We start from the raw sequence: 25081 nt of genomic DNA, 5'->3' as shown, positions 1-25081 counted from the left end.
TTATTTAGATATATATACATATATATGCAAAATTCTAAAGAGTAAAGTATGGATAATCTTAATAAGCATACTAAAATATGCTTCATGCTCTTAAGGAAACCCCATGTCCTCCAAATATTTGAGCTATATATATATGTATATATATATATATATACTTATATACATGTATATATAGTTATATACATATATATACATACACTCATACATATATATATCTTTATATATTACCAATTGCCCACCTATAGGTAGACTACCTATTTCAGTATGTGATTTTTTGATAAAATACTAATCTATTTGTTGGATATTTCTAATATACTTTTAGGTATTTCATGAAATATCTAAAATCATCTTCACCAATTACTTTTATGCAGATACACCTTAAACAGTAAAATCATACCCATGATTATCTTCAATTTCCTTTCACTTTGGGTGTGAAATTATATCACAGCAAATTGATTACAATTGGAGAAATTAACGAAGTGATAATTTAGTTTTACTTTTTTTTGAGTCAATTAAATGAAAAGAAAAAGTTGAAATAAAGTGAAAATAATTTTATGCTATTGTTTGTAAGTTATGGAATGTGGAGATACCAGTAAGTTATAAGCTAAGTAGCTTATGAGTTACATATTAAGGTCCAGGATAAAATCTTAGAAAATGCCATTCCTTATTAGCAGATCACATCACATAATGTTTCCAGGCTCAATGCATGTTTGAACAGAAAATTACATTTATTTGGCAGTTTAAAAGATATTGTGGTTTAAACTGATCAACTGAAAACCATTTGGTTCATTGGGAACCTAAAAGAAAATGTGCTTTGAACCTACAATTTCCTGATTTGGAGAGGTTTATTTTCCTTCACATATATTTGCTGAGTCCTCTTTCAGAGAAGTTATAGTAAGTCCTTTCTTGTGTGTGACTTCACTGTGTTTAAATAAAGATATTAAAAAAAAAGTTTTACACTCATCATTTTTAGTCTTTCACTTTGCATTAATTATCCTTAAAGTGGTAAATAGGTTGAACTAAGGCACCTCTCAATGATTGGAAAATCAGGAATTTTGGAGTAACTCTTGCTAATGTGCAAACAGGAAAAGAATTAAGCAATGGCCACCACATTTATTTTTCTATGATTTTGTCTTTAGATAGTCACAGAAACTTTGAAATTTATAGTCAATAACTTTTCAAGTTAAAAGATCAAGTTAAAAAATAGAAAATACATTTTTTAAAGTAGATGAATATATCATTTTGTAGAAGAAAAATGATCAGTATTGAAGTTTTCTGTTCAATGAATAGGCAACTTTATTCAAGATATTCCTAGAGCAGGCATTTGCTTTGCAACATAGCTAAATATAATAGCCAGAGAAAGGAAGGAAGATAGCCACGAAACCACTGATGCATTTCAAATATTATGGAATACAGCTCATATACTATCAAAATACTCAACTTTAACTTTTGCCTGTGGCTAAATTACAGTGAATAAAAACGATCAAACTGCTTCTATGAAATTATAAGAAATACTTCTTGGTAGTCAATAATTTACAGACTTTTCAGTTGTATGTTTCTATAGCTTGGGAAAAAAAATGTGAAAGAATCTCTTGAAAATGCATGCAGACTACTTGCTCCTGTTTAGACTGACTTAATGGAATTCTATCTTTTGCGTTTTAAGAAATGCTTTGTATTTTCATTGTCCTGCAGATGCAACTTCAACACAAAACATTTCTTTCAGAATGGACAGGGTTTGCAATAGAGGCTAATTAGATTAAGAAGAATGAACAAAGTCATTGTGTTCTTCACATTTGCAGATTTCAAGAGTTAGAATTTAAGAAAGTTAAATAAAATTTCTAGAGGAGGTGTTTCAAGAGGCTCGGATTGAAACCCAGCCTTTTAAAAAGATCCTTTTGAACATTCCAACTTAGTTTCTAAGAAGTTAGTGGGACACACCTTTTTCACAAATATTATTACATTAGAAATGAATCCTACTCCTGGCATATGAAGAAAGGGCGAAACAAGACTCCAATAAATTGCATGTAGCTGGGCAGAGTTTTCAGTCACCAAAGCCCAGGAAGGAACATCACCACACCCATCAGAGAAAATGACAGGGATTCAGGCATCACGGTATTTCCTGCTCCAGTTGTGTCTAAGGTATGGCCTTCGTCTGTTTGATGAATCTGCTTGACATCACTGAGGTTCATTTCATCTGGCATCCCTGAAAAGACAAATGAGAATACAGAGGATGATGCATGATCAGCTCACTCTGAAAAACATCCAATGCAGCTCTGAAACCAAAGTGGGGGTCACTATGTTTCTGGGGTAGTTTTCTCTACTCTTTCGAACTCTTGGTGATTAATGGGACACAGATATTTGGATTCTATTTCAATTGAAGAGTGCAGGTCTTTGTGTGAGAGGTTTGAGATGTAATAGAAAAGATAAGTTTCTTTTTTTTTTCTAAGAGCAGCTGGATGTGTGTGTGTGTGTGTGTGTGTGTGTGTGTGTGTGTGTGTGTGTGTGTGTGTGTGTGTGTGTGTGTCAGATCTTGGATGAAAGCGTAAGGAAGTTGAAGTAAAATATTCTGAAGAGTAGAATTGTTGTGTTTCCAAACTGGGACCTTCAGCAAACTTCTTATTAAAAAAAACTATTTCATAGAAAACTGTGTCCATAGACAACTTCTCATAAAAATGAAAATAAGTTTGAATGTAAATAATAAAACAGAACATTTTTGAAACACTCAAGTTTTTAGAGATTACAATTTGATGTAGATTAGATTATGCATAGGTTCCTTGCTCATATATTGGAATTAGAATATTGAATACACACACAAAATCTGCATAATGTAAAAGTTTGTAAATCACAGTGTTTAAAGTTAAAAATACCAAACATGACAATAACTTTTATACTATAGTGATACACTCAGCTGTGTTAAAGGAGGACTGACAATATCAGTTGACTACGTGCATCGAGTAGTTCCTATAAAAATAGTAATACAATTGAGTAAAAGGCAGCTAATGTTATAATTTATGATCTGATCATACATAGGCTGGTTATTAATTTGCTATCTATATAGTGTTTAAACTGTAAAGTCTGCTGCAGATGACTTACTATTCAGAAACTTATTAACTTCTCACTTCTTGTATTGTGCCACCAATATTCTGAGATCAGGGGCTGTCTGGATTATCTCATGGCAGGTCATATCGGTCACAATTAACAAGTTTAAATGCAGCATTACTATAGCTTCAAGTATTGACAACATCATTAGAGGGAGGCTAAAAAAGTCTTCATATAAGGAAGAGTCAATATTTATGTAATTAGGTCAATACATACATAAATATCTGAAATACAGAGGGTGAGTGCTTGTGTGCTCTGTGATGAGCATTGAAATGAAGCACAGCTCTACTGATCTGACATATTGATTTTACAGTCTGAGCGCTTGCATTATTATTCATTGTTTGGGTACTTGTTTTGCCCTTCTGTGTCATTAGGCAAGATGAATAAACTAGTGAGGCATCTTTTTTTCATAGGAACTGGAATGGGGTGTGAATATTTTAGTCATGGTTTTATACATCTTGTTATGTTAGAACTAAACAAAGAGCTGTGAGAACTCCAGGCAACAGAAACTTTGTTTTCTAAGATGTGTACATAGATGTGAGTTCTAGGTTTTTTTTTTCCCTAGAAGGTATCTATATTAATTTTTTTTAATTCTCCCTTAGACCTTTTAGGGTGGACATTTCCCCCATTCATTCAGAGCCACAAAATGCATGGGGTTCAGGGGATACCATTCTTAATAAAAATAGGCAAGCAAACAATGATATGTCTTGTGTGTAAAAATCAGCCAATGTCAGGAGAGATATTCACTTTTAGTCAGAGACTAATTGAATATCTGAGGTCAGTTTGGATGTTACAACCAAGGTAACAGTTCTAAGGATGATGGTCCTTTGTAGTAAGAATGGGCTGAAAAGAGTTAAAGGTCTACTTTCAAAAGCCTAACTAGTACAGCTATTGTCAACAGTTTCAGAGCAAATCACAGCCTGACATGCAGAAATTTTAGCATTCCAGGAAGACTAGACTCACAATTATTTGATGCAATGATTATTTTCTTAAAGGAATTTAATGAACTAAGTCTGTAAATTTAAACAATGCTTAGTCAAAGACCATATAAGAAGAATTAGTTTGGGGATTTATTCCATTAATCAATTAAACAAACAAAAAAAAGTATTTTTTGAATAATCTTTTTAAATGAGTAATACCAACTCAATGATGCCAACAAAATCACATTTTTCCCCATGGTGGTTTACTGTCTGTTACAGAGAGTTGGAGTAGTGCTCTTACAAAACTTCATGTATTATTAAAACTTGGTTATATGTCTGCTGCTTGGTGCTGTGAAGTGTGGAAAGAAATATGATCAGAGAGGGCACCGATAAGATGTGTTGAAGCGTATTAATTTAGCAATATCCATAGAACACTTGATTCAGTGCCAGCGTTGTTTGAAGTACTTGGTTTCTGCTAATTCATTTAGTTCTCATTACATTTTCATACTGGAAGGCCAGTTACAATGCTTGTTGCTCTAGATGGGAAAATGGTAGCAATATGAGGGGAATAACATGTTAGTTAGTAATACTTGAGGGTTGACATTTTTACCTAAAGTTTCATCCTCAAGTTCAAAGCCAGTTCTCTGTTCTGAGCATGTCTGCACTTTGGCATTCCCCAATATGTCATACATAAATATAATAACAGAACTTCTTAATTTCATAAAGGAGGAACAATGAGTTCATTTAAAGGTAATCTGATCTCTTTTATGTTATTGAACTGTATTTGGCCTGTGGGCACACTGGGTGATGCTCAGGGATTATAGCTAATTCTGTGCTCAGGAATCACTCCTGGCAATAGTTGGGGGACTGCACACAGTGCACTGATAAAATCCGGCTCTGCTGTGTGCAAGAGACTTCTCTTTGTTCCTCAAACTCAAGTCATCTCACAGTTCTGTTCTTTGAACTATTATTGTTGTTAATGTTGTTGTTAATAACATAAAGGAAATCGTAAGGTCAAGAAACTATGCATTATTAAATTTGTCCTTTGCGACTTCTACATTGGGAACTATTAGAGAATGAATATTTTCTATGCATTTTTCCAGATTTAGATATATTTTAAAATATATCTAATATATATAAAATATATGTAGATCATAATCTACATCAATGATGAAAATATAAGCAGAAGTAAATATTAGAAGAGGAACCAAGGTCATTGTTTGCATCCAGTGAAATAAATAATTTGTCTTTGGGAATAATTTTCTCAAGATAGAATCATGGTATCTCTAAATACCTCTTACGTAGTACACTTTTAGTGGACATCGTTACCTAGATTAATTGAACAAGACTTTCACAATTGTAATATAGTGATGAATATTTTCCTTCATTCTACATATTATATTTCCGAAATAGTGCACAAGACTTCGGTTTTGTCTATATTCTTAAGAAGATCTTTTGCCATTTTTTCTTTTATAAGTATTTCACCAACTTGGTATCACATTGTGAGTATAAAACTTGGACTTTTCTGATGATTGGCAATATTTACAACAATGTCATGAAACTTTAGGGTTTCCAGGGGACTTAAACTCAATTTATCTGGGGGCCGCAGGAGGCAAAGTCGGGGTGAGGCAGGGCCGCATAAGGGATTTCGCTACTGAATATTCACAATAAAAAAATTGCATTAGTAAGAAAAAATTGCAAAAAAATCGCATTAAACATTTGCATACCCCGAACGGAACTGCTCGGGGTATGCGAATGTTTAATGTGATTTTTTCTTACTAATGCGATTTTTATTGTGATTATTTGGTAAGCGAATAATCCCAAATACTGCGATATTTGAAGGTCGGCTGCGGGCCACAAAATGTTGTACGGAGGGCCGCAAATGGCCAGCGGGCCTTGAGTTTGAGACCTCTGGTTTAGACCGTGTGGATCTTCCTTGGAAAATGCTTATTTGGTTACTCAATTTGGCTTAAAAATAATGATTAATAACTTTGGGTGTGAAATAGCAAAATTAGATATAAATTGTGTCTCAATGTGAATTTTATAGCTAAAGAGGTGAGTAGTAGAGCCAAAGAAAGAAACCCATTAGTAAATAAACAGAGAACAATAATTGAGAGAAACTGGTATGAATTATTTGATATAAATGGAAACTATTATATTGTGTCATTTTGCAATGTGTTATAGATGGCCATGTATTGCAAGATACACAATATACAGCTAAAGATCAATGAACAAAAAAAAGCTGAGATGATTTAACATAGCTGTTTTGTATTTTTTGATATCAATTCCATAAGATATTGTCTCATAGAATATGTGTTTAATAAGTTTATTCAGGATGTGCTATTGCTTGAGCTTCTTGCCAGGTGATCTAATCTATTGCATAGATCTCGGTGTCTACTTTTTTTTTTCTTTTCATAAGAACACTGTGCTATTCTGATTTTTAGAGATTTCAGTTGTAGTTTGAAATTAGAGTTCATGATTCCTCTAATTTTGTTCTTTTTGAAATGAGTTTGGCTGGGTAATTTTTTTGAAGTCATTAGTGTAAAATTTCTTCTAGATCTGTTAAGTAGAAATTTTATATCCTTTTTATAATAGCTAATTAAAAGCAATTATTATAACTCTGTCTATTAAATGTGCTAGAGTCAGTTATATACTATAATCCTTAATTAGAAGAGCTTGCAGAAAATTAGAAAGGAGTCTAATGAACTACCATAAAAAGGAGTTTTGAAACATGTCAGATAAATCAAAACTATTGGTTAATGAAATGAGCACTATTTGTATTTTATATAATTTAAGTTAGTTATGGCATAGACTTAAACACTATTGAAATTAAGATAATAATAAAACTATGTCTATGCCTAAATAGATAGCTGAGAAATTAAAAAAACCCTTTGTCATTGATACTATAAAAATAAGTAAAATTGATTTATATTGTTGTTTATATTTCAGCAGCACTTTAATAAAAGAATACTTTGAATATGCCTTGGGACATACTGCCATGATAGAATAAAATTTTAATTCTCAACAGCAATATAAGATAGATATATTCTGAAAGTGGTAAATATAGACTTTTATATATAATTAGACTATCGAAGACATATTGATATAATTGCAGTCACTGATTGCTTTTAATACGCCCATATAATTCTAGAAGGATTATGTCTACATAAAAACATAAAGTTTACATCCAAGTAGAAGTTATATCATTTGATATAAAAGTAGTTGGATAGCATCAGGTTTTGCCATGTGCTTTGGTCACAGAAGCAAGAATATCGAATGATTTATTTATATTTTATAAATCTATAGATAAAATTATATGTTATTGAAATATTCAAATTTATTTTTAATTTGGAAAATAAGTGAGTAATATTTTGGGTTTTATTTTGATGAATGTTAAGCATTCAAGGCTGCACACATAAGCAATTAATATGGAACAGAGATGTACTTGTAATCCTCTAAGGAAATAGGGATTAATAAATCTAGTAGATGTCAAGAAAGAGCAAACATACAAACACAAATATCTGGTAAACAGAAAGCACAAAATCTAAAGTAGAAACCATAAGCAATCAATGTGGGCTCTGTAAAAGAAACATTGACCAGAATAAAAAGATACAGATTGACAGAAAATATTTTCCAACCACTTATCTGATAAAGGTCTAACATTCAAAATATATAAAGCATTTGGATAACTTATCCAACCTCATCTAAAATGAGATGAACACATACTTTCTTGAAGATAGCATAGAGATGGCCACTAAGTATATGAAAACATCTTTTTCCTCACTTATTTTCAGTAAAGTGCAAATCAAAACAACGAAAGATCACTTCACATTACTGAGATTGGCACAAATCAAAAAGAATGAGACAGCCAGTGTTGTTGTGGATGTGGGAACATACAAATTCTCATCTATTGATTCAACATCTTTAGAAAACAATATGGACACTTTTCAGAAAGCGAATTAAACTTTTGATATGTCCCATCAATTCAAATTCTGGCATCTATCATAAAGACATGTATTTTCTAATGTTAATTGCAGCTCACACAATTGCCAAATGTGGAAACAGCCCATGTGCTTTGAGTTATTCCTGGTTATGTTTGGGGGACCATAAACAGTACCAGAGATTGAGCAGCAGCAGCATGTAAAGCAAGCAATTTGACCCCAATAACCTCAATTCATCAGACTTTTATTCTTACTTTAAGAATTAGTTTATTGGACTTTCTTTTCCAGTCCCAAAAGTGTATTTTAGTTTAGTTTTTTTTAAGTCTCTTCATATATTATTATATTACTGACATTATTTTTCTTTAAAAATGTTTTTTGGAATTCACACCCTTTGTAATTCAAGGCTTACTCCTAACTCTCTGCTAAGCAATCACTCCTCAGAGTGATTGCTCAGAGAACCATATGGGGTTCTGGGTATCAAGCCTAGGTTGGCCACATGCAAGATCTACTTGCTGTACTATTACTCTGGCTGCTGACAATAATTTTTATAATTTCCTTCTTCTTTTAGAATCACTGCTTTTGTTGTTGTTATTGTTTTTAATATGGATAAGACTGCAATGTTACATATATTTAATGAATTAATTTCTAATATTTTTTTGGCTGATTTTTGATTTAGGGGTCACACCCAGTGATGCTTAATTTCTAATATTTTTCTTTGGCTGATTTTTGATTTAGGGGTCACACTCAGTGATGCTCAGGGCTTATTCCTGTCAATACTAAAGAGACAATGTGTTGTATTGGGAATCAAACCTGGGTCTGCAAATATCCCACTGGATTGCCACTGTCACGTGGCAAACTTGTTAATTTATCATATTTACCAATAAAGTCATTATTTCTCATTATTTATGAATAATCAAGAGTGGAAAATGAAATTTTAAGAGTGTGAATGGAATTCAAGAGTATTAGTGTTTTCTGGGAAACTTCCCGTGAGAGTAATTATATAGTTACTTGTACTTATAATTTACATGGATATAAATTCTTTAGAAAACAAAATACTTTCAGTTATACCCATTGATTAGGTATGTCCATGTAACTATATTAGAATTTTTGCCTAACCTTCCTATCAAGAGATATTTCCATTATTATAATAACAATGGAGTGCTGGAAGAAAAACAACCTTTCAATTAAAAGCATTCCCCTTAAGGGTATTTACTTGGTGCTGCCATTTTATTTTTTGCCAAAGCTATTCGCATTCAACTATTTTTTTAAAATAAATTTTATTGTGACAAAAGTGAATTACAAATCTTTCACAGAAACAGTAATATTTAAGGTACACAGTGACAATAAATCAGAACCATTCCCACCACCAATGTTGTCCTCCCTTCACCCCTGTTCCCATATCTCCTTCTCTTGTCCTCCACTTCTGCTAGTGTTAACTGTGTATAGCTTGTTGTAGATTGGTTATCAATTCTGTTGTCATTGATGTTGAGTTTGGTGTTTTCGTCTGATCATTTTTTTATTTCCACTCAATGCTCATATGACTGTTTGGTCCTGGTTACCTCCATTTACCCCCCCACCCCCATTCATGAGGCAGAACAAGATGATTCATATTATGTGGTTCTGTTGGAAACAAAAAAACAAAAAACAAAAACAAACAAACAACACACACACACAAAACAACTGGGAGGATTCCTTCTACAGTTTATAAATATCAATTTAAAAGAAGAAAGGGGTAAAAGAAAACTGTAAAACAAACAAAAACAAAAAACAAAAAATTAAGCATCTACAAAATAAAATAAAATAAAATAAAAGCAACAGGCTACTAACCACCATCATATAATAACCACAATAATGAGAGTAAATAAAAAATTAAAATGATAAAAAACAAGTAAAAGAAAAAAAAATTAAAGAGAAGTAAAAGAAAATGGTAAGAAAAAAGAAAAGAGAAAAAAAAAACAAAGTAAGGAGGGCAGTGTGGCAAGGTATAGTGCTTCTTTTTTTTTTTTTTTTCAAAGGCATAGTAAGTATTGGGGAAATTAGAATGGAAATTCCCTTGACCTAAGAGATACAGGGGTTTCTCCACCATGAAGCATACTGCTATGGGAACTACTACAGGCTCCATACATGCTCATTTTCACATTCCAAGGTCTTTTTATGGTGCTAGGCAACTTTCTGCTCAGTTGTGGCTGATAACATCAGGCCTCAATAGCAAGAGATCTTGGTATTTGGGTAGGTCATAAGATGAAGGCTAGGATAGAGTCTTTCTTTATGGTTCTAGAAGATCTGTTCCATCACTTTTTTTTGTAATCAGTCTCTTGTAATTAGTGATCTCGGTTTTTGCTCAGATCCTAGGACAAAGTTTAGGATATAATCTTTCAGTATGGTTCCAGAAGTTCTGCTCTGTCATAGTTGTCAAAGTCAAATCTCTGGAATTAGAAATTTTGGTTTTTGTATGAATCCTAGGCCGAAGCCTAGGCTAGGATCTTTTTTATTGGTCCCATAATAGGTTCTGCCCAATCATGTTAGTCAAAGTCAGTCTTCTGTAGATAGGTTTTTGCGCAGAGCAAAGGATGATATGTCTCTGATTATAATACTGTTAGATGATGAGATAGGGCAACCCTCTCTTAGATCAAGTTGTTGCCGTTTCCTTATGTCAGGATGTCATGTCAAAACTGGTGCAAGTTGGTGCTAGAGCAGTATTAAGATTTTCTCAGTGAGGAATTTGGTTCCTGGAGCTTTTGCTGGGAACCGTGTTGGTTCTGCATCTGGGATCTAGGGTTCTGGGTTGGACAGTCACTATCAAATCATGTAAAGTCTAAGTTGACTTTGATCAGTTGACTTTGATCAGTATGACATGATCAGGGTGGGAGGCGCCCCTGTGTTATAAAATGTATGGGTTCATATCCTTAGTAGATAAGAGCTTATTTCTCACATAACAACTCATAACCACTAAAATTAGAGATGTCCAATACACAAGGGGAGACATACAGTAGTATTGAATATCAGAAGTATCAGATTCGTCTTAATCTAGGCATATATACAATAAGTCTCAATATTTTCTCAAGAGTAATTGCCTTGTTGAAAAATAGAGATCAGGTGGGATTTTATAATTACTAAGGACATATAGTATATTTCTCTTTTTTATTTTCTGCTTTCCTTCAGAATAATCCTCAGGTCCTTATTTGTGCCTGGAGTTCCTCCCTCCAAGCACCTGTTCAGATAATATCTTGTATATTAAACTGATCAAGAGCTAGAGAGAAAAAAGAGATAACCCTTGAATTAAAAGAGGATGAGAAAATGGAGTGTTACAACTTTTAATTAGTCCTTCATTTTTTTTTTACCCTGGAATAAACAATGCCTAAGCCGTTATAATGACAAGGTTCCCCTGAGCAAATTGGGTTGGTTGTTGTTTTCCTGGGTTCCCTGTTTTTATATATAACATCTGCAATATACTACATATTATATAAAATATACTATATATTGTATAAAATATACTATAAATATATAGGTCTTCCTCATCCACTTGCCTTTCAGTTTCCAAACTTATTAATGTTATATCTTTCATTTCCCTGCAATTACTATATTCAGATTTGTGTTAAAAAGTCCTTTAAACACTATTTTATTGAGTTATTATGGAGAACTAAAATGAAATATGCCCATCTATTTGACATCTGGAAGGCAACTTGTTTAACAGTTCCAGGATTTGGCATCTAAGCAGTTTCAGGATTTGGCCACTGAAGATCCTCTTGACTTGGGGAAAGCCAGTTCTGTTTTGCCAGTTCACATTGGTGACATTCATGCCTATTCTGGGAAGTCAATTTTTATGCTGCAGATGATAATTTCTTTTTTCAAAATATAAAAATGTGGACTATCACGCACTACAATATTAGACACACTGCAGGTGTACATCATTATAAATCAACATCTGGAGAGGCTATATTAAGTTCACCACTGAAAGGAATGGCCTTGCCTATTGAAATTGTTTTCATGAAAAACTCTGAGATTTACCAGAAAAAAATGATGGCTCCTTTGCATTAATTAATAGTGAAAACAACCTGCTGCCTCTTGCATGAACAAGGGACATCTTAATGGCAAGTTGCTGCAATTTTGCTTTACCAAGGACTGGCTTACAATCCTGCAAAATTCGCATAATGTGGCAGAGAAAGTTCTAGATGGTTATATTGGATAATTGAGGAAAAAAGAGACATATAAATCTAGGCCCTTCACCTATCTTCTTTTATTATGATATGTTTTGTTGGTCTCACACTATAAGACTTTCAAATAATACACTGGGCACTGATGACATGACATTTTTGCACTAATGTTGGTTTAAATGAGCTACAGTAAGTAGAATTTGAACATGGATGAAAAACTTTTCACCCCCTAGGTGTGACAACACAGCTTTGTTTCACTTAAGTAAATGGAAAATATTCACAACCTAATCCTTAGAGCTAAAAAAATTGTCAAAAATGTCTCAGGATGTTGTGCAAGAGAGTGTGAAAGCTCATTGATTTTATTAAATGGTGCTCACATATTCAATTCATCATGTGTATTTGACAATATTTAAGGTCTAGGTGTTTTTCTCAAGTATTTTAAAGAAGAACTTCTATTGGTTCTGAGAATATCTAAAAACAAACAAACAAACAAACCCAGGTAAATAGCACATTTCAGCAGCCTTTCAAAGTTCATATTTTTTTCTGAAAATTTCCAAAATTTCTAAGGACAAGTACTTAGGTGGGAAGGATCTTACCTTGCCCTTCTGATGCTTTCAATTGGAGGTTTGTATAAGGATGAGACTGTGATATTTTAAAATATATTATTTACTTTGGTTGACAAGACATTATGAAAATAACAGGTGCTTATATGAGGAGGGAACGGTTTCATATTGAAATCAGGGAAATTATGTGGATGTTGAAAATTACAGGTTCACCTTCCTTGACCCAGTATGGAAATGTTCCATTCCTGCACTATCATCTCTTGGAATAAATAACATTCACATTCTTTCTCTCTCAAACCCATACTTCATTGTTGCCCCTGTAGCTAATTCCATGTGGCATATGATAATAAAATGCATAGTTTTCCACTTACTGTAGGTTTTTAGGAAAAAATGTCTGTATGACACTGGCAAATCTATTTTCTTCTTCAGATTTTGCCCAATTAGAAACATTGCTGTATTTCTAGCAGAGATTTCTATCTGTTTTTTTTCTTGTCACCAACAACCAGCTTAAACAAGATTTTGTTTAAAAAAATAAAGGAATAATTTGGGGGACTTGAACAGGCATTTTAAATCCTATTTACAACAATTATTATTATTATTATTTTATTTCTTACACTTGTAATTGTTCATACTGACCTTTATTTTGGAAGAAGAGTTTTAGACCTCTGGATTGTAGAAAATAATCTTAATATTTCAATTATCAGTAAACTCTTATTAATTGACTTAATTTTAATTTAATACTTTCTTAGAATTTCTGCTGGAGGCATTGAAGGATTGTAGACAGGAATGGAGGTCAAGTCTTAGTAACTCTAGAAAATTGTTACAGTGATTGAGATTCTATTTCTTCATCTATAAAACTTTCATGATAATAATAAGAATTCCATGAGAAAAGAGAAAATTAAACGAAACAATATAAAAATATTTTGTGATATTTTGAACATACATAAATCTTGCTATAATTACACGTTAGTGGTAGAAATGGACAAAATAAGTTGAAATTCTATTTCCTTAGTTGGTGATAAAGTCATAATAGAATGCCTAGCCTCATGATTTATTAAAAAGATGGCAGAGAAACTCACAGCCATATTAAAATGCTGAACAGATATGGTAGAACTGAAATAGGAGATTAAGTTAAATTAATTAATATCTATCATTAAATAATTGATATAAAGATAAGTCAATAACATATTTATATTTATTAAATATCAAAATTTAGTTAAATTATTCCCCAGGTTTGTGTAGTCTGAAACTGTACATTATTTTTATAGTAAGTGCATATCCAGTTTTGCAATGCTTACCAAGGTATTTGCACAATATATTTTTTCCTGCCAACAATATGAGACTATCTGGTTGCTTTCCCTCTTCTGGGTAATGACTGTTAGTGTTTCAGTGGTGAATATTTTCAATTGATATCCAGTAGTATGTCTTTCTTGTCTTAAGTTTTATTTCCTTGAGGATATATTTTGGAACATTAATCTACTTGCTTTTTTGTTAACTGTGTTTCTCACTTGATGAAGATATATCTGGGAAAGTCTTTGGATAATTTTTTGGATCAGTTCACTCAGTTTTAAGTGTCATTTTTACATTCTGGAAAATTCTTTATCAGCAGTGTTCTGTCTAAATATTTTCTTTCAGCCAGTTGCCTGTCTTTTATTTTTTTTAATATGTTATTTGTGCATAGTGTAAGGTTTTGTTTTTAATCACAGTATTGTTCTCTGTATCTACAGAACACATTAATCTTTAAACAAAATCAGAGGACTTTTAATTTAATGAGGTGTATTTGGCAATTACTTCTCTCCTGTGTGTGTCTTTGGTGCTGTATCTGAAAGGCACTGAAGGCAATAATTCTAAAGAATTTTAAGAAGGTTGGGATTCTCTATATAATTCTTCACAATGACTTCTAGTAAGAATGGTACCTTTGATTTTTTACAAAGATGTTTGTCATTTCAAGATTTATAAAAAGAAACAGAATTGTTAATTCACAGGCATTATTTTGAGATAGGGTCAGTTTCAAGATAGAACAAATAGGGGAAATCAATTTTAAGGTACAAAATTACCCAAAAAGGACATTTTATCTATTTAGTGAATTTGGCTCATATGGGCCAGGAATTATTAGGAGCTGGAGGGAAATATTCTCAATAGGCATCTGTACATAGCTACATAGCTGCACTATGTCTGCTTAGAAGGTCAAATATGGCTGCAGAATTTTGTTGTTTGTTTTTGTTTTTGATTTTGGCTATATTTAGTGGTGTTTCAGAGTTTACTCTTGCTCTGTGATAATGGGTCACTCCTGGCAGAACTGTTCCTTGCATAAGATGTAGAGATCAAAGCAGTATTTTTTGAGTGCAGGTCAAGCATCTTACACTCTGGCCCCACTGCAAAGCTTTAACAGTGTGTTAAGACAGTATGAGTAATGCTGGTGTAGTGAGGCTGGTAAAGAAAGTGTTGCTGGTGTAGTGAGGCTGGTAAAGAAAGTGTTAAGATAGCTACATAAAAATAATCTCTATTATCTGTACTTTCTCCAAAAACAATAGTGAATTTCTGTTTTCTAAGATATCCTTGGGTATGTGAAGGATAATTTAAACAGCTTGTGAAGATAAAACATATAAAAGTCATCTAAATATTAGTTAAGTCATATTTATTATATGAAGATTGTCACTTAAAACCAGATGGTCCTCATTATGTACATGATAAGGGTCTCTGCTTACATTGTCACTAATATCAGCTTGTTTATCTAATACTAGTGCTGAAACACAAGCTGACAAGATCTATGATGCTCCTTAATTCTCAACTCATATGGCAGAGCATGAGTGGAACAAGTGTAAGAATGTTATATAAAACATCCCCAATTATTACATTGTAAGATTAAATTGAATCAAGGACAAAGTGAAGCCAAATATGTTGCAGAATTGGGATGTCTCCTTGTATAATATTTTTGTCCCAAAATTGTTTGTGTAAATGTGGTCAGTTTTGAATGGAAAATATTGTTTTTCATAATCCTAGTTTAAAACATCAAATTTAATTACATGTTAGTTTAATATGTATAATGGACAGGCACATATAACCTTATTATACTGAAAGAGAAAGTAAACTTAAAATGAAAGTCAAATGATGAAACTAGCATAAAATAATGATAAAACTAATGTGATGGAACACTCAGTCCTCCCTACTTTGAACCCTTACTGAATCATGGATACTTATTGCTGAAAATTAATTTATATGTTAACTACATTAAAAATTACTCAGAGTTGGTTGAGTGGACTATTTGTGAATAAGATCAACATCTAACTTGAAGACTGAGTATAGCAAACTACTATTCCTTCAACTGGGTGAGTCTCATCCAATCATTTGAGGTCTTCAAGGAACAAAATGACTGACCACTCACAATCAAAAATGAATTCTCTCTACATTACTTTGAAATTGACATGAATGTTTTTTTGCCTAGTTCTCCATTAGACCATAAACTCAAACATACCCCTACATTTTCTGTTTCTTTGATTCCTTATTCAGCAAGTTTGCAATTTCTATTTCTCTGAACAACCTAGACTAATATACACTTTATATACAAGAGTGGATCTAAAGGAATAGTATTATGAGCATGGGTTTTCTGGGATTCTGAAGTTGGTTCTTGGTTTATTGTAAAGATGCTACTGAATTCATTTTTTTATACTGAATCCATTTTAGTAGTAAAGTGAAATAGGGCATAAATCTTTCCCTTTGGATAATCCTAATCAACTGTTTAGGCTAAGTATGGATCTGGGTTTCTCTATACCTTCTAGTATTTTATCAGATTCATAAAGATAGTGGAATTGGTTGGATGTTCTTGATGTGGTCAAATAAATTTGGGAAATAAGGGGTAAATGGGGAGATCTAAAATTTTTATTTAACTATTGTGTAAATTATCCAAAATATTCAATGTAGAATCTGAAGATTATCATATTTGATTAATGCAGACTGAATTTGCAAGCACACGAATGAAGCACATTTTCAAGTGTCTGAAATCAACCCAAGGTGAACTTTAGCCTTTGAGTATTAAGTGCACTGTTAGAGTGATTGGGAGAGTATAGGATCCTGAAAGATGGAAAGAGGATGTGTACTACAAACCTAATGATGCTTTAGGATTTGAACCCTTAAATTATGATGATTCTTTGCAGTGAACAACTTACCAAATTCAGTGGAAGCAGTCTCTACCCTCTTTTAGAAAAGTTAAAATGATATGTTACTGAAGCAATTGTAATGGTCTCCCCAGAGACATTTGATTCTGATACAATGGTGATTGTTGGAATAGATCCCAAGCATGGCCTTTGTTTCTAGGAACTTGATTGGGGACAGATTAAGTCGCAAAGTTTACAATGGTGAGAAACACAAAGAATAACCCAGAGTATAGTCCCATAAATTATCTAAATATTCTAATTTATGTACAAAAATGGGATAAAATATAGGATGATTATTTTGTGCTTTTTTTCTTTTTCCCCCTGCATAGGCACAGTAACTATTGGGGATATTATAGAGGGAATTCCCTTGGCCTAGAAGATTCAAGGTTTCTCTACCCATGACGTATACTGTCATAGAATTAACTATAGACTCCTTGCATGATCATTTACTCTCCCCTCTGTGCTTTTGTGGTGTATGGAAGACTTCTGCTTCGTCATGTATGGTAAGATCAGACCTCTGTATCTAGAGATCTTGGTGTCTGTACAGCTCAAAGAATGGAGCTTATGATGAAGTCTTTCTTTGTGGTTCTAGCAGTTCTGCTTCTTCAGTGTCGTTTTAATTCATCTTCTGTAGTTGGTGGGCTTGGTCATTATGTTGCTCCTAGGATGGACCCTGGGATAGTCTTTCGTTATGTTTCCGGAAGACCTGTACAGTTGCGATTGTCTCAGTCAGACCTCTGGAATTGGAGATCTTGTTTGTTGAACAGATCGTAGACCAAAAGCTAGGCTAGAGCTTTTTGTTGTTGCTGTTGTTGTTGTTGTTGGTCTCGGGATGCGTACTGTCCATCCAGTCTTAGTTGTAACAACCAGTCATCTCTAGATAGGGATCTTGGCTTTTGCACAGATCAAAGGATGACATGTCTTCTGATTTTGTCTTATCAATGGCTGGTGAGGAAGGACAACTTGCTCTTGGATCAAATTGTTCCCATTTCCTCGTTGTCATACTGGTGCATGTTGGTGTCAGAGCAGCATTATGGATGCCCTGGAAGGGATTTGGTTCCTGGAGCTGTTGTGGAGAACTCTGTTGTTTCTATGTCTGGGATCCAGGAGTCAAGGCTAGACGGTTGGTGCCTAATTCCCTAGAGTCTAAGTTGGTTCCACATGGCATACGTTCAGGGTAGGAGATGCCCTTGTATTGTAAAAAAAAGTACTATCCACATATATATTTATTTCTTGATTTATTTTTTTGACTTCTTTATTTTGGGGTAGATATTGAAGTTGATGTCTACAATTTTATTTTATTTTATCTTTCTCTTTCTTTTTGCATTCCGGCATGGTTTGATTTCAGGACCGAGACTATTGTGTGGTGCTTGTTTTTATTGCTGTAGTGCTCACTGAATATTTAATTTAATATTTCTTTCTGTATTGTTGTGGTGTTTCAATTACCTTTTTCATGTTCTCACTCAAACTGAGGTTGAAAGCCTCTAGAAGAACTCTGCCCATTTTTAGTTTATTTGAGTTTTCTTTCTTTCATTTATTTATTCATTTATTTTTACCCCATTCTATTGCATTTCTTTCCCTCAAACAAAACCACATAACTTGAATTATCTAGCTCTGCCTCCTAAATAGAGGGGAAAACAAGGGAGGGTACCAGGACCAAACAGATATATGATCACTAACAGTAAGCTAGACAAAGAGGGGACCACCTACTCTAGCAGCCCGCGGGTTGATGGTGGGGTATATAGGTTGCAGGAAGGGAACGGGGATGGGGGGAGGACAAATTTGGTGATCAGTATTCCCCTGATTCAATGTTAATATGTACCTAAAATACTACTGTGAAAGATATGTAAGCCAATATGATCAAAATAAAAATTTAGGGCCAGAGAGATAGCATGGAGGTAAAGCGTTTACCTTTCATGCAGAAGGTCATCAGTTCGAATCCCGGCGTCCCATATGGTCCCCCGTGCCTGCCAGGAGCAATTTCTGAGCATGGAGCCAGGAAAAAACTCTGAGCACTGCCGGGTGTGACCCAAAAACCACAAAAATAAATAAATAAATAAAAATTTAAAAAAATATATGGGATGATGGTGGAAACAAAATATTAAATTAGACATAATTTATTGATGTGGGACTCATTAAATAGGCTTTCTGATTCAATAATATAGCTCAGGAGATTTAAATGAGTCTCCAACTCTTTTTCTTATAGGTTATATGGATGAATTAGATTTGTTGTACTGATCTTGGCTTAAAAAAAGAGAAGGGATGGTATAGTAACACACAGTTTAGTATGCATTTAACCCTGGTTCAGTCCCCAACCCTGAATTTGGTTCCTAGTATACAAACAGCAGTGATTCTTGAGTAGAAGACAGAGTAGATCTTGAATACCACTGGATGTAGCCCTGAATACCAAAATATATAAAGTAAAAGAGGGACTAAATATTTTAGGAAAATTGCAGAGTTAGAATGGGTTTTCCTTTTATAAGTTATTCATCTAAATTGAGATGCTTAAGAAGAAAATGACTTGAATTTTCACCATGGAAGTAGATTAGTAAATCAAACTGTCTTCATCATTGAATAGATTTACTATGACTTTGCTTTAAGGACTAACTCTTACACAATTAAAATTGATGTGACTAAATATGCAAAACTAAACTTATTAAAGCTGTTAGATCTTAGGGTGGATCTACTTTCAGGAGCCAAGTTTCAAAACTCAGTCATCAAAGGCACATAATGTCTGCATCATAATAAAATGCGAAGAGTACAGAATATTTCACAGCATTATCTTATCTTGTAGTTCTTAGAACCGAAATAAATAGTAATTCTACTAATCAATTATTTGATTTAGTAGAAGTATGAAACAACAACTAGGTCCATTCATTCAAACTATGACATGATCATGCAAAGATGGTCCTAGCTCTTATTTAGTTCTAAGAATTAAGTCAGTTTACAGACTAGGGTTGTTTGAAGATTCTCTGTGGATGAATTACAGTATCCTTTAGAATACTGGGTCAAAATTCTGTCACTCTCTGTAGATATGCATTTTCTTATAGAAATCAAAACAGCTCTTGGTCTGTTACTGGACTTGTTAGGGATCAAATGCTGAGCTATAGGTAACCAAGTAACTGCGCAACCAGAGCCAGCCAATATTATTTTTTCATATTATCAAACTCCCTCCCATCAAGTTGTATATCTGATGTCCACTTTTCTTAAATGAAAATTAAAAAAGCTAAGTATATAATTATATAGCAGTTCATGGGCAAAGATAAATTAATTGTATGAATGGTAAAAAAAAAATGGTTGGGACATTGACATGCTCTAGAGAATTCTATACACAGAGAAGCATTTTGAAAGGACAAAACCATGTAGGTTTGTGTTTCATTTGAAAATGCACTACAGTGTGATGTGTAGATTTTAATAAAGTCAGTAATATTACATTTTTTTTTGGATTTAGTCATCCTTGTTTCTCACCAAATCCTTTCATTATTCATGGTGGGGCTGGAGTGATAACACAGGGGTAAGGTGCAAATGGCTGACCTAGACTGACATGGTTCAATCCCAGGCATCCCATAAGGTTCTTCAAGTTTGCCAGGAGCAATTCTGAGTTCAGAACCAGGAATATTTTCTGAGTGCCACTGGATGTGGCCCAAAAACCAAAATAGAAAACAAAACCAAAATAGTTTATGGAAAAATTAGTCATGGTGGCATGGGTGGAGGTTATCTCTTAGACCAGAAATATGAGTTGCAGCTCATCAAATTAACCTGATTACATTTGTTGTGGAGTCACCCATCAGCCAACAGCAGAGATCAGCAAAGAATGGTATTTCCATAACATTGGGTTGGTTATCAAGCTAATAGTTGACAGGTTTCCTATTAAAAGCTACTTTCATCAAGGTAGAAGCAATATTTTTTCTTAGTACAATGTCAATTCAAAAATAACTTTCCTGCCAGAGAGATCATATAAAAGGCAAGGTTTTCGCCTCACGGGTGGCTTAGTTGATCCTAGACAAATATGGTTTCTCAAGCACCACCAGGAATTATTCTTGAGTAGAAAGCAATGCAAATCTCAGAGTACAGGCTAGTGTGATACCCAAATAAATAAACAAAAATTCACTTTTGTTTGTTTTGTTTTGAAGTTATACCCAGATATGCTCAGGGTCTACTCCTGATTTTGAATTCAAAGGTTACTCCTAGCTGTGCTCAGGGAATCATACATGGTGTTGTAGATTAAAAAAGCATTGTGTTTATGCAAGGAAAGCATATCACTGTTTATTATCTCTCCAGCAGGGCTTTAACAGTATTGACATGGAATAGATGAAAGTCCAAGAATTCCTTTTACTTCTCAAGGTTTTCAGAACTCAGACTTTTTTGCACTATAGAAATGCACTGGGTATTTTCAGGAGTGAATACAACTCAACAAACTTTTGGGGATTTTCTACATAGTTATAGAAATTATATTTGCTATATTGTTATACTAGCTATTATTGTTTATACATATATGTTTTATTAAAATACTATAAAAGCATCAAAATTTCTCAAAATGACAAATTTGTACACTTGACAGTAAGAAAATGTTGCTTTATTTTCTAGTATTAACTATCTGTGTAATAACCAGTAAAAAGAAATAAAATGTTCATAAATAAATAAAATCTAATTCATCAGTCATGCATATTTACCCTTATAAAAATAAAATAAAAATATAAAAGGGTTAATTAAAATGTTATTATATAATTCTATTAATATTTGCTCTGAATATTATCCCTGCCAATTTTCATATTTATTTCTTTTGGATATTGATGGTCTATGATCATGCATTTTAATTTATTTCTATTCCATATAAAAGTATTATTTATAGCACTGTAATTGACAATATCTTTTGACAATATTTTTAAAACTGAATCACTATGATATCCGAAGTTAAAAAATTGTTGATGGTTGAATTTCAATCATATAGTGTTACAACATTCAGTGTTCATTTCTGACCACCGAACTATCCATTTTCTTTCCTATCCCTCACTCCCTGCCTGCCCTATGAGAAATAACTATTTCTCTTTTCCTTTCTCTGTACCTTTCTCCCTCCCTCCCTTCCTCCTTCCTTCCTTCTCTCCCTCCTCCTCCTTGTTATCTCTCTCTCTTTCTCTCTCTCTCTTTCCCCTCCATTTTCCCTTCTAGGTACCATAGTTTCAATACTGTTAATGAAAGGGTATCAAGCATTATCACTGCCTTCAGTATCCAGTTCTTGTCCAGAGTGATCAGTTCCAATTCACATTCATTAATTGACACTATTTTTAACAGTAGATAACATATAATGTTCCTGTTTTTATGTGGTGACTGTGCTAGATGTATAACATCATACACATACATAAACATACTGTATTTTGGATCATTAAACATCTAGCAGCAGAAACATCTGTTTTTATCCTGCTGCAGAAGTAACTGACTCCTGATGAATAATATGACAGTGTGGAGGTCAGGGTGCATGAAGGCTTTATCTCCAGCCACATAACCTCTTGAACAGTGCAGTACATTGCTCCGTGTGCTTCTGGAGGCCTCTGAACAACTAATTTGACTGTTATGGTCCCCAGCAGCAAAGAGTCCTTTAGATCAGCCTAGTTGGCCCCCTAAGCATGTGTAAAATGATATGATTGGGTCGCTGTCACCTATAACTTTAATATCCTCAATCGTTCCTTGATTTCACTCTGCCTAACAGCCCAGGGTTAGGGTTGAGTGGAGAGAACTTGCCTAACTAAGTTCTATCTGTCTGAACATCCTATATTCTGTAAAGGTCATATTTAAGTGATTGACATTGCAGATGATTCATTGAAAAAAAGATAAAGAACATAGCAATGTCAACTGTATTATCTTCTCACTTGTCATGTAGCAACATCAATGACAGATTGAGTCAAATTATAGTTTATTTTCCCAGGACAAAAATGGCATTAGACACTTGTGATATCTGGAAGTAGTGAGTGATTCTGGTTTAATGAAGCCAGGAACCTTTTTCTCTTTAAAAGCTGAAATGCAGAGCTTTTAAGTCTGTTTGTTCTGTGAACTAACCCTTCAGGTGGAAGCTATTTTTATATGTGCTATCCAGCTAAGATTCTCTCTAAGAAAACCAGAAAAGTACAAGAAAGGTGAATGACTTCGGAAATGTGTCTTTTTTTCTTGTTGTTAAGTACAAAATCAAATTCTATAATGTTTATACAACTTGCTGTTCCATCTTTGTCCTCTCTAATTTTCGGCCTTGATCAACTCAAATATATGTCGAATATTTTAATAAAGTTTCTCTAAACTCAAATGAATCTGGCTTAGTAAGTATTTGCTTATGATGAGAGAATTAGCTTATAGTGCTATGGAATTCATTGTTGAATTGTGTAGTTTAGTTGTTTTATAAAAGGGAATATATTAGTTTTAGCATGAGAGGTCAAGTTCATGGCTAACACTGAGGTGGTTAAATGATTCAGGACAGATACATGTACTATGCTTTAAAACTATGCTATAAAATCTTATCAAATATAAAAAATTACATTACAATTACATGACTTAGAAAAATTTAAATCACAGAAACTAATTTAAAGCTATTTTTTCTTGGAAAGTTATAATTCTCAGAGTAAAAAGCAAAAACTAAGTCTCTGACATGAAAACACTTCAATAAATATTTGTTGAAGCAATAAATACATCAACAAATCCATATGCTTGCTTCTGGTTTATTTTTCTTCCAGATAACACTTCTTTGTGAGAATTTCTTTTATTTCATTATTTGACTTGTTTACTTTTTATGTGCCATATCAGTATGTGTTTGGCAGTTTCTCCTGACTTTGGGGAACTTTTTTGTTGGGGGGCATCTGGTCTCAGGAATAATATCTGAGGTCCCCACATTCAAATGTGTACACCAGAGTTCATTTTGTTTTAAAAATGTATAGGCATCTTTTTCCCTGCCCATTGGAACAATTAAGTATTGCATAAAACTTTACTAAAGACTTTTAAAAATGTTCTATTAAGTCAACATCAATTATTAAAAATTTAATATGTTTCTGTTTCTTGAGTTGTAAGTCCTGTCTTTTAAAATTAATGTTTTTCTTAGTTATGTATCTTGTTTTGGTTTATTTTTATTGAAATTTGTGAAATTGATTATTTATATTATTTTGTTTTTATTCTCTTTATATTCTTGTATTTGGGAATATCAATGATGAAAAATATTTTTGTTGTCCAGCTCACCTCAGGAAGCTCACCACAAAGAGTGATGAGTTTAGTTAGAGAAATAACTACATTTTGAACTGTCCTAATAATGAGAATGTATGAGGGAAATGGAGAGCCTGTTTAGAGTACAGGCGGGGGTCGGGTGGGGCGGAGGGAGACTTGGGACATTGGTAATGGGAATGTTGCACTGGTGATGGGTGGTGTTCTTTACATGACTGAAACCCAAACACAATCATGTATGTAATCAAGGTGTTTAAATAAAAAAAAATGAAGAAAAAAAGGAAGAAAAAAAAAAGAAAAATATTTTTGTGATAGCTATTATGCAAGTAAATATGTTTCATGTTCATTTAAAATGTCTCTCTGTGGTGATACTTTACTAATTATTCATTATATTCTAGATAATCATCTTTGTAGTTTTACCTGTAACAATATCAATTTTTGGGTATTTTTCTATTTTTTTTTAATTTTCTTTGATTTGTGGTCACACTTGGCAGTGCTCAAGGCTTACTCTGGTCTCTGCAATCAGGATCACACTTGGTGTGGCTTGGGAGATAATTTGGGTTGCACTAATTGGACTACCATTAATCCAGCCTGAGATTTTAGTTTGTATAATTTTATACCTTTTACATATTAAAGTATTAGTGTATTTCAAATAATTGATTTGTATTTTCACAGTAATAATGAACATATTTACATATAATATTTGCTATCTGTATTTCAAGAAATTAGAATTATTTTCTAACTTCTAGTGGAACAGATAGAAACTCGAGGGCAATTAAATTATAAATCTATCATAGGAAATTTTTTCATTTAGTTGAGGAGTTGTTAGGTTTTTATTTATTCATTTAATTTTATTTTTGCTTTCCAGTTATTTCCTGGATGTGTCTAGATTTGTGAATAAGTTTTTCATCACATTTTTTAAAAAATTAAAACTTGTAACTTTGTCAGAGAAATTTCATCTATAATTTAATTACCATTCATCTTCTTCTAAAGCTTTTTCTTTTTCTGCATATCCCATTATTTAACTGTCTAGTGCACTGGATTTAATTTTTG

At 33.1% G+C, this 25081-nt stretch overlaps 1 protein-coding gene across 1 annotated transcript in view; it reads right to left on the bottom strand.

The window, feature by feature from the left end:
* Positions 1–1271: 1271 nt before the first annotated feature.
* The window catches only part of GPC5 (glypican 5), a 1503836-nt gene continuing 1480026 nt past the window's right edge, over positions 1272–25081 (bottom strand). Inside the window, exon 8 of the mRNA XM_049778704.1 lies at positions 1272–2203. Coding sequence (XP_049634661.1) covers positions 2046–2203 — 158 coding nt within the window. The 3' untranslated portion in view covers positions 1272–2045. The remainder of the gene's footprint in view (positions 2204–25081) is intronic.

The sequence above is a fragment of the Suncus etruscus genome, chromosome 8 (genome assembly GCF_024139225.1).
Source record: "Suncus etruscus isolate mSunEtr1 chromosome 8, mSunEtr1.pri.cur, whole genome shotgun sequence".
Classification (NCBI taxonomy): Eukaryota; Metazoa; Chordata; class Mammalia; order Eulipotyphla; family Soricidae; genus Suncus; species Suncus etruscus.
The sequence above is the reverse complement of the archived record's forward strand: the minus strand, read 5'-3'. Positions and strand labels throughout refer to the sequence as shown.